Genomic DNA, 18,083 nt, shown 5'->3' with positions numbered 1-18,083 from the left:
TCCTGTTTTATGCATATCTGTGTTTGCTCATGCACACCGGGTCAACACAGTGCAGTGAAGTTAACCATATTTGCATCATAATCTCATCTCAGAGCATTCAGCAGAGAGATCTGCTCTCTGTTCTCAGAATGCTGCTCACAGTGACCTAAAACCTCAAAATGAATAGAATAGAATAGCTTCTATTGTCACGACACACATGCACAATGAGATCCAGAACATCCGTGTTGAAGAAAACCAACCAAAATGAAAACATGGCGCCTGTACATGCCCGTACTTACATGCATGCAGCACCCAGTGAGGAAATGGAAGTCAGATGCTAAAGAACAGCAGCACACAGAGGTCGAACACTGCCCCCTGCAGGCATGCATGAGTCCCAGTCTAAATGTGACTGGAGGAGCTGAAAGAGTCAAATCTGACCAGCGCACAGGGTTGGTGGAACCAAATGGCAACAGTGCCGAAAATGCTGATGGACAAAAAGTTTCCAACTGTTACAGAGAGTGATGCGTGAATGACTGCAGCTTGTTGGCCGCCCCTCCCTGAGCCTGGTTCTGCTGGAGGAGTCTTCCTGTTAAAAGGGAGTTTTTCCTTCCCCTTGTCACCATGTGCTTGCTCATGGGGGGTTTTCTCTGTATCATTGAAGGGTCTTTACCTTACAACATAAAGCACCTTAAGGCAACTGTTGTTCTCTGCAGACACACCTGTTACTCTGTAGACTCTCAAATTTTGACTCTTCCAAATAACTCCCACACAGGTGCTCCCGAGGGTTTCTGGCTGCCTTTAGATTTGTGTCTGGAAAGACTTTGGTGGTATCTAATGTTTACCTCAGCAATCAGACAGGTGGAAGGTTAAAGGTCAGGAAAATCATGGATCATCTGATTATCTGATGAAAGCAAAGTCTAAACTTGAAAACGTGAAAATCTGTGTTTCGGTCACTTTGCTCCTTACAGAAAAAATGTTCAAGTAAATTATCTGATGTATTTGTTTCATATTTTTCTACCACGTCACCTCCCATGGCTCTTAATAACAAGAAAAAGAAGAAGGAGAATAGAACCTTTAATAAATATGAAAAGATTGAGAAACTACTTTGATTAACTATGATATGGATCATGTTTATTGTTGCAATAAATACTTGAAACAACAAACAGCTTCTGTGGTCAGATCAAAGGCACAAAGCTGGATGCTATAATGTGTGTATAAGTGATTTACTGATGTAAACACTGTGGTTATTTTGCGGTAATCAATGAAAAATGATCACGATGATCATTACAATATGGCGCCAACAAGGACAAAGAGAGGGCGCCTGTAAAGTTTAAACGTTTCGTGCTCATCCTCTCATTGGTAACACTAAAGTGACGTATTTGCATTTACAGCCACTCGCAGACGAGGTCTCTGCATACTAAGATTCTAGGGCGGGGCTTAGTGAGTTGATCGTGTTTGGACCAGTAGCAGGTTAAGCTTCTTAAAAATATGGATATTCATTAGATTGGGGCGTGGTCTAACAGTGGCGGACCGGCAACAGCGAACATGGAGGTTTAGTTGTCGCCTTGTGTCCGTTAGAGAAGGAAGGTCTCACTGACGCGCATTTTATTTTCACTTTTCCTTTGTTATACTTTGTTTTTTCGCCTTCTGTTCGGGCTTCGACATGGAGATGAAGAAGAGGATTAGTCTGGAGCTGAGGAACAGAAATCCAGCCGAGGCAAGTAACTACAACACTTTAATTTATTTATTTCCTGAAGAAACTGGTGAAGGATGCAGTGTGAAGCTATGACGACGCTGATAACATTCGGCGTGGGCGGCCGTCGACTTTTCCCAACCCGCGGACTGATCTTCTGTCGGTGTTTTTGAACGATTAGACGCGACATGTTTGTGGCTCCAACATGGAGGAAACTCCGCTTGGTCCTGGAGGAGGAATCCGCTGCGTGCAGGCTCGCTCCCTCTCCCGCGCTCACTTCTCGCGGGGCAGCCTCGCGCGAGCCTCCCACAGCTAGCACACGGGCTAACAGGCTAACCTGCCGAGTGCCCAGCCCGCATAACAGAACCGCGGCCGAGTGAGTGCGCCGAGAGCCGCCGCAGGTGCTCGGCGGTACCGAGAAAATGCAGTCGCGGACTGTGGATGGGCTCCGCTGCATTTGTTTGAACGCCCCGGGGCGACCGCTCGGCCGAGCCGGCTCCCATTTTAACCTTCACCGTTAGAGAGTTACTGATCTGCGATGGTCGTGCTGTGATGGCGTTTGCAGCCGGACTCCATTCTCATTTCAGCGTTTAAGTGCACATAGTTCTAGGTCAAGTCATTTTTTCTGCCATAACATCATTAAAGGGTCTCCACAGTTTCTTTGTCGGCACGGGTCAGCTCAACACAGGCGCAGTCTAAAATTGATACTTTGTTCACGTTAAATTGGAGTTTTAACAGTTGTTGTTCAGTCTGCTGTTCCCGCCCTCCTCGCTGTGTTTTCAGGCGCACGAGTGCCGCGCGCTTAAATCTCACAAAAATTGCACGAGGTTCGGTGGGAGGCGGATTTAAACGACGGAGAGGGTTTTTAAAAAGTTTCTCGCACGCACAGCTTTGGTGGGTGAGGTGTGCTCTCCCACCGGTGATCGTAACGGTGAAGCTGAGCGCCAGTTTTCTGGTCACGTACTAACCGCTATATGGATGAGATCCAACGGGAGAGGGGGAGTGCTGGCCCGGGCGAAGAGCTCTGACCGAAACGGAAGGAAAGTGACCCTCGTTTAGTTTTGTGAAACGTCTGAAACCTGGGTTTACTAGATGCCTCCTCTTCACCAATTGCTGGGCATATACAGCGTTACACCACGTGGTTATTCATGTACCTGAGAACTGCCATACCTGCTTACTTGTTCTACACATGCAGCCCCCCCCCCCCCCCGCATGCTGGAACTGTGTTGTTGTCTTCGTTGTCATCGAAACATATAAATCATGATGAACCGCGCATGCTCAAACCCAGGGCTGGTGAAGCTTTACGTGTGTTCTTTGATATTTTTATTTCACCTTTGTACAGGTAAATCTCATTGAGATCACTATATCATAGCTAAAGCACTTCTGGATGGATGCAAACTGCATTTTGTTGCCTTGTAGCTGTGACATGAGCAATGACGATAAAGTTGAATTCTATTCTACAGGGTGGGCCATTTATATGGATACACCGCAATAACATGGGAATGGTTGGTGATACTAAAGTCCTGTTTGTGGCACATTAGTATATGTGAGGGGGCAAACTCCTCAAGATGGGCGGTGACCATGGTGGCCATTTAGAAGTCGGCCATCTTTGATACAACTTTTGTTTTTTCAATAGGAAGAGGGTCATGTGACACATCACACTTATTGGTAATGTCACAAGAAAAACAATGGTGTGCTTGGTTTCAACGTAACTTTATTCTTTCATGAGTTATTTACAAGTTTCTGACCACTTATAAAATGTGTTCAATGTGCTGCCCATTGTGTTGGATTGTCAATGCAACCCTCTTCTCCCACTCTTCACACACTGATAGCAACACCGCAGGAGAAATGCCAGCACAGGCATCCAGTATCCGTAGTTTCAGGTGCTGCACATCTCGTGTCTTCACACCATAGACAGTTGCCTTCAGATGACCCCAAAGATAAAAGTCTAAGGCGGTCAGATCGGGAGACCTTGGGGGCAAAATAACTGGCCCACGATGACCAATCCACTTTCCAGGAAACTGTTCATCTAGGAATGCTCGGACCTGGCACCCATAATGTGGTGGTGCACCATCCTGCTGGAAAAACTCAGGGAACGTGCCAGCTTCAGTGCATAAAGAGGGAAACACATCATCATGTAGCAATTTCAAATATCCAGTGGCCTTGAGGTTTCCATTGATGAAGAATGGACCCACTATCGTTGTACCGATAGTGGGTCCATTAGTTGTACCGACTAATGCCACTCTCCAGTGACATGCGGCGAGTGCTACGCTGTGGGCTCTTGCTGAATGAAGCTAGGACAGCCACTGATGTTTCTTCATTAGTGACAGTTTTCTTGCGTCCACATTTTGGCAAATCCAACACTGAACCAGTTTCACGAAACTTAGCAAGCAGTTTGCTGACTGTAGCATGGGAGATGGGTGGTCTCGTAGGGTGTCTTGCATTGAAATCTGTTGCAATGACCCGGTTACTGCGTTCACCAGATATCAACACGATTTCGTTCCTCACGTGTTAACCTTCGACATGTCAATGGCTGTGAACAAAGAGAAACTTGTAAATAACTCATGAAAGAATAAAGTTACGTTGAAACCAAGCACACCATTGTTTTTCTTGTGACATTACCAATAAGTCTGATGTGTCACATGGCCCTCTTCCTATTGAAAAAACAAAAGTTGTATCAAAGATGGCCGACTTCTAAATGGCCACCATGGTCACCGCCCATCTTGAGGAGTTTGCCCCCTCACATATACTAATGTGCCACAAACAGGACTTTAATATCACCAACCATTCCCATGTTATTACAGTGTATCCATATAAATGGCCCGCCCTGTATTCTATATGAGGTCTCGTTTTCAAGAAGCGAGGCCCAGAGGTGTGTATGAAGTTGGGTAACTGTAACTGTGGGCAGGGAGATGTGTGAGTGTGTAATAGCCGGGCAAACTGTCCCCCCCCCCCCCCCCCCCCAGGGCTACAGTAATTTTTAAATGCGCACACGTCGGAAGATCGTTTATTTAACACATTATATTTTACGGTCACAGACTGCAGTCTGTGTGTACGCCACCAGGTGGCAACAGGTGAGTGTGAGGCATGCAAACTGAAAGTTTGAATAAACCTGTGATGTATAATGTGGTGTAAATTTTACTCTTTGTCATGTGATGCGGTGGCGCTCAGGTGGCCGAGCTGGTGGTGGATAACTGTCGCTCCAGCGACGGTGAGGTGGAAGGACTCACAGACGATTACACAGGGCTGGAGATCCTCAGCATGGTGAATGTCGGCCTCAGCTCGCTCTCCAAACTGCCCTCACTGCCCAAACTACGCAAGGTCAGTTCACCCGCAGCTACGACACCTGAACACAGCACAGTCAGGATCGGCGTGTGTGCTGTGATGAGCATCACATGTGACCTCTGATTGGATGTACCTTCTGAATGTGTCTTATGACTTTTGACCCCAGCACTGACCCTCACACTGAGAAGATGAACGATATTCCACTTTTATGCATCAGCTTGTTTCTGCCACAGGAAAGCAGTATTGTGCACTTTGAGATACCGAACTCAAATTTAGGGATATGGCCCACACACATCATCCATCTGCATCCGGATAATAAGGAAATGTCATCCACCGAGCTAGATCCTGGTTAGCAGTACTAACTTGAAATTTCAACTCAGAATTTGGAGTTATGTTTGACTTTGTTTTTCAGTGGTGGAAACAAAGTTTCATACTTTTGGAGATGAATGAAAATATTTGAAGTACTGCTGCAGTACTGTACTACTGTAGTACTTCTACAGAGTCGATAGATGAGGAAAGATCTGGCGGGAATGAGCTGAGTAGTTGTTGTCTGTGTGCTGCTTCCTCCTCTCAGCACGCATGATGATGCATTTCCTGTGTTTCAGTTGGAGGTGAGCGATAACACCATCTCGGGGGGTCTGGACGCGCTGGCGGAGAAATGTCCCAGCCTGACCTACCTGAACCTGAGCGGGAACAAGATCAAGGATCTGAGCACCATCGAGCCTCTGGTACGTCCATTCATTAAGCTCGTTAGGCCGATCGCTAACGAAACACCCGAACCTGTCGATGGGAGACCCTGAAACGTAGCAGCAGATTAAAGTCGGGGATTCTGGCGTTGCTGTCCATGTTTTTGAGGGTTCCTCTGCTTTGTTCTTGTACTGCAGCAAAACCTGAAGAACCTGAAGAGCCTGGACCTGTACAGCTGTGAGGTCTCAGCGCTGGACGACTACAGAGAGGGCGTCTTCGAGCTGCTGCCTCAGCTCACTTACCTGGACGGGTTTGACGAGGAAGACAATGAGGTGCCCGACTCCGAGGCCGAGAACGGTGAGCTGCTAACGCGGAGTCTCTCTGGCTTGACCGAGGGGCGGGGTCTATTTGTTTTTCATGTGCACACTTCGTTAAGCCATAAACGTTTCCGTCCAGTGAGCGCGTGCAGATCTGCTGGTCGCCTTCAGCCGCCTAATTCGGATTAAGGACAGGAAGTGGTCCACGGGGAGGACGAACGTCCTGTTTCTGATGTTAGGATGTTTTGTTCCAGATGAGGATGATGAAGCCGGCCCGCCGGGAGATGACGACGATGAAGACGACGATGAGGATGAGGAAGGCTCTGAGGGAGACGAGGTCGGTCTGTCGTACCTGATGAAGGAGGGAATCCAGGTGAGAGGTCATGACTTACAACTTCATTTATAATGAAGGTAAACAGAGAGCAGAGGAGGAGGAGCCTGCCTCACGGCGTGCTCACAGTTGAGTTTAACGTGTTTTTAACATATTTTAAGGATGAAGAGGACGATGGAGACTACGTCGAGGAGGACGAAGAGGACGAGGAGGAAGAAGAGGATGGAGGTTTGTGTCGCTGAAACGTGATTGGATTCTTTTGGGGGGAGGGGAGTTGTTGTTTTTTTACAGCCCCTGTGGCGGTCGTCACGGTGACTTCGCCGTCGATGTCTGTGTTACAGTAACGATCACATCATGGCGTTTAAACTGCACGCTTAGGCCACGTTTCCCTGGTGACAGCTTTTACATGTGCGTAGTTACCCGATGATGAGTCATTGCGAGTTTCGCTGTCATGTGATTGATGTGTTCAATGAAACCCGTTCAGTGCAGCGCCACCTAGTGGTAAAAACGCTTTCTGCTCTTCTCTCGGCTGAGTGAAGGAATCGTAGTTCTGTCAGGGTTGCTTCCTCCTCAGTGTCACCATGTTATTGATTACTGATTATTGATCAGGTGATTGATGGCTGCTCTGATTTCCTCAGATGAGGACGGCGCTGCTGTTCAGGGCGAGAAGAGGAAGAGAGACGCCGATGATGAAGGTGAAGATGACGACGACGAGTAGTCCAATCACCTTCGTACGCTATATCGTCTGACACCCCCGCCCCTCCCCACCTCCCCCTGACCCTGGCAGGATGTGGTTTTGGAGCTCCAGACAAACAGGAAACTGCGATCAGGCTCATCGCTGTCCTTCACCGCGGTGATGTCACTCCGCCAGCCAGCTGGTCAGCAGGAGGTCGATAACAGAGCTCAGAAATGCGCCGCGTTCCCTCAGACATGTCACGCACAGATATGGAATTCAAGAAAGTCACGAAGGACAAAAAAATAGGAACACCTCAGCAGCTCCTCAGTCTGCTCCAGATTCATCACCTCCTCATCCTCATCACAGACAGCAGGGGGCGGCAACACGCCATTCCCCACTCCTGTGAACAGAATATTTAACAATCCCAGGAACGCCCTTCGTGATTGGTGTTTCTCAATTATGTCTGTGAAGGTTCTCAGTCATCCAGGTCATCGTAGTCTAAGGAGCTTGGAAAGCGTCTGGACTGCAGAGGGCAGAGCTGAAGAAGCGTCTCAGATGAGAGATGAAACATCTTCAAGCCACTTAAAGACGTCCAGACGCTTTTCTTTCCAAGCTCTTAGACATCACAGCGCTGCCAGACTGTCTACCTAGAGAACGCGGCGTGTTCCTGTCTCTCCTTTATTGATTATTGATCAGCTGGAAGGCGGAGCTCTTCCCAGTCAACCCAGTTCTTCTGACCCTGTGACTCCACTCTACACTACCCATGATTCTCAGCAGCTGATTGCGCCAAACATGGATCCAGAGTTGCCCTCCTCTCTGCTCTCTGATTGGATGACTCCAAAGCTCTCTGTAGTTGGCTCCTCCCCTAAGCTTTTTTTCTTCATTCTTTTAAATTGACTGTTACTGTTTTAACCCCGCCCCCGTCACCTGTGGGTCTGCGGCCTCCCTTCCCACCCCCACGGGTCCCTGTGTAAATAGAAGTGAACTGGTCTCTGTAGGTTCGTGCTGTTGTCCGTTTGGCCTGATCTGTCGTGTTAAGTTTGGAAGCGTGAAGCTGGAGCGATGCTCCTCCTCCGTAATTTTATTTTTTTATTCCTGTGTTCTGATCGTGTTGCTGTAACCAGAGTGTTTTTGAATAAAATGACTGAAATCTCCACGCCTTCTCCTTTCTCGTCACATCTCTTCACGCCCTAAATTATGAAAACAATTTTATTTTTCACTTTAGAATAAAGAACAATCAGAAATGGAAAGGCTCCTCGTGTTCTTCTTCCTGATGTTGCCGTCTCTCGGTGTAGCTACATCTATCACTGCGGCGTGCGTGTCCAGTTTGTCCAACAGGAATGTCTCGGGTTTGGCTGCTGTGGCAGCGCCCAGCTCCTGGAGTGTGTTCCTGTGCCGCCATGATCAGTATCCAGTGATGAATCCTTTTTGTGGAAATCTGCTGCAGGTTTCCAACCTGTTGGTTTCCAGCTGTAGTTGCAGCTCTCTGCCTGCAGAGGGCAGAGTTGTCCCTTTGTGAGGGTCATAATGTGTCACCTGAGAACAGGCCAGATATTTGTCTAAGTTAAAATAAGTTCCCTGGTGAGCCACGCCCATTTTTCAGATGTTTTATTTTGAATATTTTGTAATAAGCACATGAATCACTTGCTGACCGATGATTGGTTCTTTCTGCTGACAGCTCATCAAATGATTTCACATCATTGCAGTCACGCTTCCTGCTGTGCGTGTGTGTCTTGACTCGATATACTCCTGTCATGAGCACTCGGTCCTCTGAAGATTTATTTTTTCCTTATATGGATGTACATCACAACGAGGGGCGGAGCCAAGCACACGCAGCTCTGATTTCTGTGATAAAAATGTTTTACTTCACTTTTTATAGAAAGGAGGAAATTAAACAGAATCTGAAGCAGTCTGTTTTTCACAGACGAGCGTTCGGGCGTCTTACAGCGTCATGGTGACGATCAGGCGGTCAAAGTTCATCATGAGACTCATAAAGTCATAAAACAGTCAGCTGACACTTATGAGGTAACGCCGTTTAACTGAACACACACACACACACACACACTCTGATCAGTCAATCTGAGCCGATCCATCTATCTGATGTTCACCTGACATTTACTGACTTTGTTTATGGCACTTGGTGATGTTCCCACAGGGAGGCGACTAACCTGTGTGTGCCTCACCTGTGTGCTGCAGGTGTGTGTGTGTGTATGTAAATGTCTTTGATTTGTTTCAATCATCAGGCTCCACCTGATAAGCAAATGATCTGCAGTTTGCATCCAGTTTGAATGAGACGTCTGAGAGCGACCTGCACACCTGCTGATGCTGGAAAACACCTGCTTTACACTGCAGCAGGGGCGTAGCCAGAGGGTAGGCGTGTCCACCGCAGGGCGGTGACCAGCGAGGGACTTTGAAGCTCTCAGACGTCACTGATGAGTGGGCCTGCTCTTCCTCAGCTTTGTTCTCCTTTTCATGACTCTAAAGTTTTCACAGGCTGGTCACGACGCCGTCAGTGTCCCGCTCTCGTCCTTAGAGGTTTAGAATAATAAATGTGGTGCACGCTGTCTGCTGAATCTCACTGTAACCGAACCCCCTGCAGGTATCACACCTGCATCTCAGCTCAGCCTCTGCACACACCAGCCGGCTCCTCCGCAGGAGCAACCTTTAACCAGCAGAAGTCACGATGATGCTTCCTGCCTTTAGTCTGAGCTGATCCGAGCACCTGGGAGGCGTTTTTTAGCTGAGGTGCAGGAGTGCGCCCTGAAAACCGGCACGCTGAGCATTTATTAGTACAGACAGGTGAGTCTGCAGGTGTGACCTGAAGGTGTTTCTCATCTCAGCTGAGAGTCAGTTGGCAACAGCAGGTCTCTTAGCAACAAGAGCTCACACGCTTCAAGTTCAGTTTTCATCACTTCTGAGGACTTTACATTAACTCACATTTGTTTCCTGCAGATCCTCTGACGTCCAGCAGAGGCACCAGTGAGTTTGTCTCAGAGACTCCATGTTAAAACGTTACAGCAGAAATAAACGTGTTTAACGTAATAGGGGCGTGTCGTCTTTGACCCACAGGTATCTGTAGCTGCTAACCATCTGCTAGCATCACCTGAACTGGACCTCTGGACCGTGTTTGTGCTGTCAGAGCCTTTTGTGAGTGAAATTTGAGAATTTTGATTGGATGTTCCTGATTAAATATGTCTGTGGAAGTAAACTGACAATGTAATTCATCTAAACCTTAAATCTAATCTGAATCCAACGTTCCACAGAATAAACTTAACCCGAGCCCCCCGGTGTGGTCAAACTTCAAGTTTAGTTATTACGAACCAATTTGTGTGGCCCCACATTGACTCAAAACAGGAACACACACACACTCACTCCTCATTAGCAGATCAAACAGACGGCACAGATCCAGGTTGAGTTTGCAGGTTTTATTTTAGCACATGAACTGATCAGGACTCACAGCATCACCACCTGCTTCACATCCCTTCAGGACTACATCTCCCATCATCCTCTCTGGGTTTAAGGCTACAGCAGCTGGCGAGGAGAAGTGCGAGTATAAAATGATCAAAAAAACACAGGAAGATCAGAGGAAACAGGAACAAATACAGCACGTGCAAGGACAAATACAGATCAATAAAATCAATCACAATCAGCCGGTTCTCACACCCACCTCTGACGGATGTGCTGAATGTGAGACACAAAAATGAAGCTACCTGTTTGTTATTTATTGCTCCCACTGAACCTTGATCATCTTCCAGCTCGATACAATCTGATAAAAAAATAAACTTATGCTCCGAGGAAACTCGCTAATTGTTATTGCGGAATCGAAAAACTCCAAATAAAAACAGTTTCTGGTAAACCATCTGAGCACGCTCATAGGTGTGCACCGCGAAGAAGCTCTCTGTGAGTGTGACGGGTTGTTTCCATGGACACGCATGATTGGAGGTCATGCTATGGCTGTTAAAGATACCCTGGAGTGTTGAACCTGCTTCATAGTGCAGACCTCAGGAGCTCTGATTGGACAGTTGGTCCAGTTCCTGATGAACTTTTACACCTGAGTTTCCAGCTAAGATTGAAGGCGGCCACATTCAGAGAAGAAGAAGAGTCCGAGGAGGACGACTCGGGAAGCAAAAGCCGGTCGCAGCGTAGATCGGTTCATCCTCGCCGGCTTCTGTGACGGCGGCTGAGACCATGACTGGTTCTGGTTGTTCTTGTGTGAACTTTTCTAACAACGTGTGAAAGTAAGCTGTTTGTTCTGATGAACCAAACATCTGATGTACCGACTTTAAATTCCTTAATAACAACTGCACAAACTGCTTTTTCCTCTGCAGAACGACTTCCTCTGCAGTCAGCAAAGAACAAAACCAGTCGCATTAACTGGTTCTGATGGAAGTCCAGAGCTCCAGAAAAAGCTGGTACTGAGCGGCGTCTGTGGGGGAAACCAACCATCAGCAGGAAGACCAGTTCGTACCGTCACTTTCAGAGTCGTCCTCCAACTCTGACCTCCACAGTAAACACCCTGCATTCGTACCGTCGACTGATTCCTCTTCAGTTTTTAAGCCTCAAACTGAAGGTTTGTCCCAGGAAGCAGAGCATAAAGGATCCACAGGTAAGGCCGTGGACCAGAATGAGATCGGGGTCCACAGTTTCCACGTCTCCAAACTCTTGTCTTGGCACATTTCCGGTCTCTCTGACACTGACGTCAGGTAAGTTTCCTTTAAAGGAACCTAAACTGAAAAACTACTCGGGTTAATCAAAGGCAGCGACGAGCCGACCAACCAGAATCAGGAACCTTCTGAGGAACAATTCCTGTTAGGTTTGGAGGTTTGAGGGGACCTGTAGGTTAGTCTCTGAGGGATCTATGCCTCAGGTATCAAGTCCTGGAAGCAGCTAAAACCTGAATTTAAAGAGTTTTAAAGTGATTCGTCCATCTTCATCGGAAGTCCATCGGACACAGCCGTTCACCCGGGCCGGGCTGAGTCGTACCGGCCGGCTCACATCAGGCTCTTGCGGTTTAGTCTGGAACTTTTAGAAGAGGTGATAGGGGAGGTGGAGTCCAGTTGTTGGTACAACTCCCTGAGCTCCTTCACCTCCTCCAGCACCTCCTGCGCCTGACTCCAGGCCGCCTTCGCCTCCTTCAGGAGTCTTTCTGCCTCGGTCGACTCCTTCCCCCACCTCACCATTCCCCGCTCACCCTCGGTGTCGCCCCGCACTTCCTTCAGCAGCCTTTCCGTCTTCTCCAACTTCTGGCTGATGAGCTCCTGCAGCTGACTGACGGGCGCCATCGCAGCGGTCGGTGCGGAGGCAGACGAACGACTCGCTGCCGCCGTTTTACTCTTATCGGCTCTAGTCTCAGAGTGGCTCAGGATCTCATCCATGGAGGCGCAGCGGTTTTTCTCTGCCGTCGTGAGGCGTTTTTCTGGCTGGGGGGTCTGCTCTGAGACCACCGTCACCTCACGGGGAAGGCTGTGAGATTTCCCAGCAGCCTCGGCAGTCCGAGCTGAGAGCGCGCCATCTGTTTTGGACCTGGCACAGTCCGGACTGAGGTGGGATGCAGAATTTTCCAAGCCGGTTCCTTGAGTGTTTGCAGCATCCTCTTCCTGGATCAAGTCCAGAGTCAGCATCCCATCCGAGGAGGAGGTGGAGGCCTGACAGACAGAGAGAGGAGGAAAATCAACAAAGACACAAAGAGTCTGACGGAAAAAAGCTTTTTCAGGCCGCTCTGACCACCAGAACGAAGAGTCCCACAGTCAGTCTGCACATACCTGACAGGTCAGAACAAATGTTTCGGTGCAAAGCAGAGGAAAAACGATTCGTGCCAAAGAAAACCCCAAAATAACAACTGTTCAATGCTTCTATTAAAACAAAGAACAACTGTGAACGGCATCGATAAACTGTTCGAAATATCCAGAAAACAATCTGCTGAAAAAACACAAAAAACTGTGGAAAAACTTACCAACCATTCAAAACGGCTCAAAGCTGCCCCAAAATCTGAATAACACTGAAAATCCCACCAACACCTCCAAAATAAGGCAAACAGCACACTGTAAAAAGTGTCCCAACAGGATGCGCCCGCTGCTAACCTGTAACCTGCCTCATCATTCACATCAGAAGTTCGAGGTTTGATGAAGAATAAAGTCCCAGAGGAAGAGGAGGATACTGACCACAGCCAGCAGGTGGCCTCTGGTTGGCAGTCGGCGGTTGTGAGGGATCTTCACTCGATCTCGAGTCAGATGAGACAGCTGCGAGTCTTCGACCATCACCTAAAAACAAACGAAGAAGGCACGTGGCCACCAATCACTGTGGGAGCTCCTCCAGGACAAACCTGACACAATCACATAAAGACACCTTAAGCAGTTACACGACCTGCAGTCATCATCATCATCATGGTGCTCTCACAGACGGAGCCGCGAACGCTTCCATGTAGGTAACTTAGCATTAGCCAGCACGAGCTCAGGATTGGACGTCCTGCTGACGCTGGCCGTACTTCCTGTTGACTGTTTATGAGGCGTGTTTCTACCTGGTGATTGGATGGATTCCTCACTTTTTTTTTACCACTTTGACACCCAGTCTAAGGCGTGGCCACCGCACATCATGATCTCAAGAGTTTGGATGTAACACAGCACATCATCAATAGGACATGCATGTGCCACTAGCCTGGAACACGCTGTGAAAGACTATTGATCGGGGTATCGACGTGAGTATCGAGCGGTGGAAAAGGCAGACAGCTGCTCTGGCACATGCGCTGCTACAGAATAAACACATCAAAACAGAAAAGTCGCAGGAAACGCCAACATCGAGAGTCAGACCTGCATTAAAATCAGACGCCGCTCAGCCGTGTAACAGGAAGTGAGTGGGGGAAGCAGCCCAGTCACATGAAACACGCATGTTCAGGTTCAGTAACTTCTGCTTTCATCATGTCTACTTCCTTTATAAAAGAATCAAACCACAGAAACACATTCAGAAGCTGCCTGAGAGTCTGATTTTAGCGTCACTGACGTGTTCGACGTACGATGGCCACGGACAGTTCTGCACGTCAGACACACTCGGAAACGAAAACCTCGATTCAGTTTCATTTACAGCTCAAGGGTGAAAGGTCGTCGACTGTCCCAGACGTCCTCACCTGATCCGAACAGCTTCCATCTTTAAACCTGGAAAAACTACACAATCTGTCCAGGTGACAAACTACTAACAAGTCTGTGGCTTTCAGGCTGCTGACGAACAAAGGCGGGCCCAATCTTACTGACTAAACACAGCGGGGCTCCCTGTTTACATAATCAAAGATCACACCTCGTCCAGAACGCTGTTCTTGGCTCTGGTGATGGCGGCATTCAGGACGCTGATCCAGGATTCTTTCTCCTCTGGGCTGACAGCGAGGAAGACGAGGTTGGGAACCTGCAACAGAGCAGAGACACAACAGAGTTAGTCCACGCTCACGCCATCAGACACGCCGGTTTGTATTTTTAATGTTTCAATATTTGGTTCAGTTTTTCAGGCATTTAGAGCTTTTAATGGAGACGCCACAGACGCAGAAATGATTTTACCTCGAGCTGAAAGTATCTGTGTTTATTATTCAGAGCAGGTCTCACACAGACGTCTGTACGTTATAACAGAAGCTGCTTTACTGTGAACACTGATTGGATAGAACTGCTGACATCACACATAAGGACCCCGCCCCTGTCCCCCTTCAGCTGGATTACGAAGCCTCGGTGGGTGACACTTGCTGAGTGTGTGTGTATACATGTTTGTCTGTCAATGTGGGGACCACTATTAGTGCAAAGACCTGTAGGGTCCTCACTGTCACACTTCAAACCAACATGGAGGACATCATGTGAAGCGGTGCTGCGATGTCACCAGTAACCACAGAAAGGGATTCTACTGCACTAGAAAGCAGTAAAATAATTAAAATGGAGCTATCGTTTCGACCGTTCTGTCAAAAAAACCTTTTTGTTTATCTTGTCATTACCCAAACTGCACACCGAAGCTCTTTGTTTCTGCACACGGACATAAGGTGCAATATTCCTGCTTCTTCCTTTCACAATAAAAGTCTTGACATGCACTGTGTGACTTCTGTGGCGCCAGTGTCCGGCAGCCTCGCCTCTGTCAGTGCGCCCCAGGGTGGCTGTGGCTACAATGTAGCTGCCATTGCCAGTGTGTGAATGTGTGTGTGAATGGGTGGATGACTGGATATGTAAAGCGCTTTGGGGTCCTTGGGGACTAGTAAAGCGCTATATAAATACAGGCCATTTACCATTTATTTATTTACTTCTGAACATAAACTTGCTTCGAGCAGGGTTTTTCTAGGTTGCATAAAGTAAAGGAAAAAAGGGAAACAGTCACAAAACATATTTATTCTTCAGAAAAGAACCCTTCTCAGAGTGGACATAAAGGTCAAGATCAGGACTTTTTCACCGTGAGCAGGTAACCGATTCACGACTAATGAATCATCTCAGATGTTCTGTGGACTGATGTCTACTCTGTCTTTGGCTTCTTCTTTCTGGAATACGACAGCACTGGTTTCATACTGAGAACAGTTTGATCCTCATCCTCCATCTTCCTGTGCTAATGTGTTTGTTTTAGCCTAATTATAGCTCTGTAACTAGCCACCAGCTAGCACATCATCATATGTCATCTAGGCCAACTTCACGACCCTCCAAACATCTCTGAAATTAATTTTGATAACACCCACAGTCATGGCAGAGCGGTATATTTAGAGATCCTTCACTCAGAACATGAAACACCCTCTTTAGTTGGAAACCAGTTAGCTAATTTCCTGCTAACGCTTAACTCTGCTAAAGCTCATAAAACATTTTTTTTTCAAGCACGCCTGGAGTTTAAACTTTATTGTAAGACCTCAGAGAAGAGCGCAGGGCCCTCAAGCTCCCAGGTAGAGGACCCGAGCTTGAAGATAAAGATCGCCCGCATATCTTAACAAAAAATACATAAAATACATACATATAGATGGAAAAATCCATATAAATGAAAAAGAAAAAGACATTTCCTATAATTGTATCAATAGAAAAGTAAACTTAAAATGCCTAAAAATAAAATACCTGTGTGAAGTTTAAGAAAAAGGTTAGTTAGTAATAAACTGTATAAATAAAATAACCCTCCATAAGAGGAATAAGAGGCCGTGGCTTGACCACACAGAGACTTTGGCGGTGCAGGAGGCGGACCTTGATATCAGGTCTCCACCCCTCCGAGAATTTGTCCTGTATATGACATCACCAGGAAACCTGCAGCACAGATTCTGGCATTTCATGGCATATTTCAACTCTGGAGGGGTTTCAGGGTTCAAGACCAGGTCCCGTTCAGGTAACACACGTCAGTGATGGTCCTCACAAGTACCCAAAGACAAGTATGTGTGTGTAATAGAATCTGCCACCCAGTCTGCAGGACACTTGATCCGCCCCTCCCCCTTTCCCCAAGAGCATTCTGGGTATCTGCGAACATCTGGTGTGTGTGTGTGTGTGTGTGTGTGTGTGTGTGTGTGTGTGTGTGCTGCTGTCGAGGAAAGCCTCTTGGAGCTGGAGCTCCACCTGTGCTCACTGACAGCCGCTGCTGAGTCGGGTCAATAACAGCTCCACCTGCTTTCCTGCACAGTTCAGACGGAGGTTTTATTCAGATTCACTCTGAGCTTCTGCACATGTGCAGACCGTGCGACACACGAGCCGCCTGGGAACATGAATAATCAATGACCTTAGGTTACAGGAGGTTTGATGAATCAGAGCTCTGCCTCTGCTGAGCACCGCTGCTGCTGCTCTTTATGGGACAAGTGAGGCGTGGATGGTGTTAATCACAGCGAGTCCTCCCCTGCTGGCGCTCCTTCTGGACTCTGATGGGACCAGCATGACCAACATGGACGCAGCTTTCATCAGTTTCACACTCGCCTGCTGCAACTTTTTATGGCGGTCACTCCAAACACCATGGGAAGTGTCTGTGGACGTGGACATGACAGCCGACTCAAATACAGATGAATCTCAGGCCGCCGTCAGGCGGGATTCTCGTGACACCACCAACATGTGGGAGGAGCTTACTGACACTTATCACCAGGAAAAAGGAGCCTTGATGTTCTGTAAATATGTTTCTGTGACCTAATTCCCAGTTTTACAAAGACTCCTCCTCATCCCATTGGCTGTTTGTGAATAATGATGATGATCATCATCATAATACAGATGGAGGCCCCGGGGCAGAGCCAGGATGCTGGAGACGTGACATCTCTCAGCTGGCCTGGGAACGCCTCGGTTTCCCTCGGATGAGCTGGAGGAGGAAAAAGGGCGGATGATAATGAGGAGGGATCAGGTGTGGTGGCTTTTGGTCGTTTGGGACAGCAGGCTGAGAGCAGACAGGTGAGGTCCACCTGACAGTGAGCTGGCAACAGCACGGTGTGTCAGGTGTGTGCAGGTGTGTCAGGTGTACCGTGTTTCCTGGCGAGCTGCAGCGCTGCAGTCTGAACTTGCTGTGGTTCTTCTTGCTGCGGCTCTTGTTCTTCCTGAGTTCCTCGCAGCGCTCGTAGTCCGACAGGTCCAACACCTCGTCAGCTCGACCCAGCTCCTTCACCTACAGACACACAGGTATTACAGGTAAGTAACATAGGCAGGTAATACAGACAGACATCTGGAATCCTCTTTCATGGTTGCTGATTGGTTGAGGCTGTTGCCTAAGGAACAGCTAAGGCACAGGTCGTGACAGCAGGTAACGAAGGTCATTGGACAGGTGAGTCAGGTGTCCTGACCTCACCTGCTAACAGTGTTAGTCTGTGCATGAGTACGAACCTTCATCCTCCTGATCAATCAGCATCACCTCATTATTCTTTTATTTGTTATGTGTACAAACTCCTGACAACGGTCACTACTGTCATTATTACTACTAAACTCTCAACGGACGCGCTTTGACCTTTAACCTTTTAATGAAACTGCAGGATTCCTGATGTTGTCTGTGTCACCTGAGGTGACCTTATCCGTCATTATAATTACTTCTGCGATTGGTGGACGTCATCGCTCACATGACCAAAACAACATGTCTTTATTCTCCAGTAAGAGGCTGTTCGGCCACACCCACATCCAGGTGGATCCCCTTAATGGTACTCGGTGAAAGCCTCACACTCACTGAGCCTGA

The 18,083-nt window shown here is 47.8% G+C and overlaps 2 protein-coding genes across 4 annotated transcripts in view; one reads left to right on the top strand and one right to left on the bottom strand.

Annotated features, from left to right (window-relative positions):
- The first annotated feature begins 1,431 nt into the window (after nucleotides 1-1,431).
- On the top strand, nucleotides 1,432-8,122 carry LOC113031458 (acidic leucine-rich nuclear phosphoprotein 32 family member D-like). 3 transcript variants are annotated; one of them, XM_080308631.1, is made up of 8 exons: nucleotides 1,781-2,282; nucleotides 4,711-4,746; nucleotides 4,844-4,993; nucleotides 5,563-5,685; nucleotides 5,842-6,001; nucleotides 6,216-6,334; nucleotides 6,454-6,520; nucleotides 6,931-8,122. In XM_080308631.1, the coding sequence occupies exons 3-8, from the start codon at nucleotides 4,934-4,936 to the stop codon at nucleotides 7,008-7,010; spliced, it is 609 nt and encodes a 202-aa protein (XP_080164757.1). In that variant the 5' UTR covers nucleotides 1,781-2,282; nucleotides 4,711-4,746; nucleotides 4,844-4,933; the 3' UTR covers nucleotides 7,011-8,122. The 3 variants fall into 3 exon arrangements, with proteins under 3 accessions (XP_026039336.1, XP_080164757.1, XP_026039335.2); XM_026183551.2 differs by lacking the exons at nucleotides 1,781-2,282; nucleotides 4,711-4,746 and adding an exon at nucleotides 1,432-1,696; XM_026183550.2 differs by lacking the exon at nucleotides 1,781-2,282 and having other exon boundaries at nucleotides 4,461-4,746.
- Nucleotides 7,499-18,083, bottom strand: part of LOC113031382 (pleckstrin homology domain-containing family O member 1-like) — a 21,766-nt gene continuing 11,181 nt past the window's right edge. Inside the window, exons 3-6 of the mRNA XM_026183413.2 lie at nucleotides 17,385-17,525; nucleotides 14,256-14,360; nucleotides 13,130-13,228; nucleotides 7,499-12,613 (exon numbers count right to left, since the gene is read on the bottom strand). Of these exons, the coding sequence (XP_026039198.1) occupies nucleotides 11,960-12,613; nucleotides 13,130-13,228; nucleotides 14,256-14,360; nucleotides 17,385-17,525 (999 nt within the window). The 3' untranslated portion in view covers nucleotides 7,499-11,959. The remainder of the gene's footprint in view (nucleotides 12,614-13,129; nucleotides 13,229-14,255; nucleotides 14,361-17,384; nucleotides 17,526-18,083) is intronic.

Source organism: Astatotilapia calliptera, chromosome 11, assembly GCF_964374335.1.
Source record: "Astatotilapia calliptera chromosome 11, fAstCal68.1, whole genome shotgun sequence".
Lineage (NCBI taxonomy): Eukaryota > Metazoa > Chordata > Actinopteri > Cichliformes > Cichlidae > Astatotilapia > Astatotilapia calliptera.
Note: the sequence above shows the minus strand (reverse complement) of the source record. Positions and strands in the feature narration are given on the sequence as shown.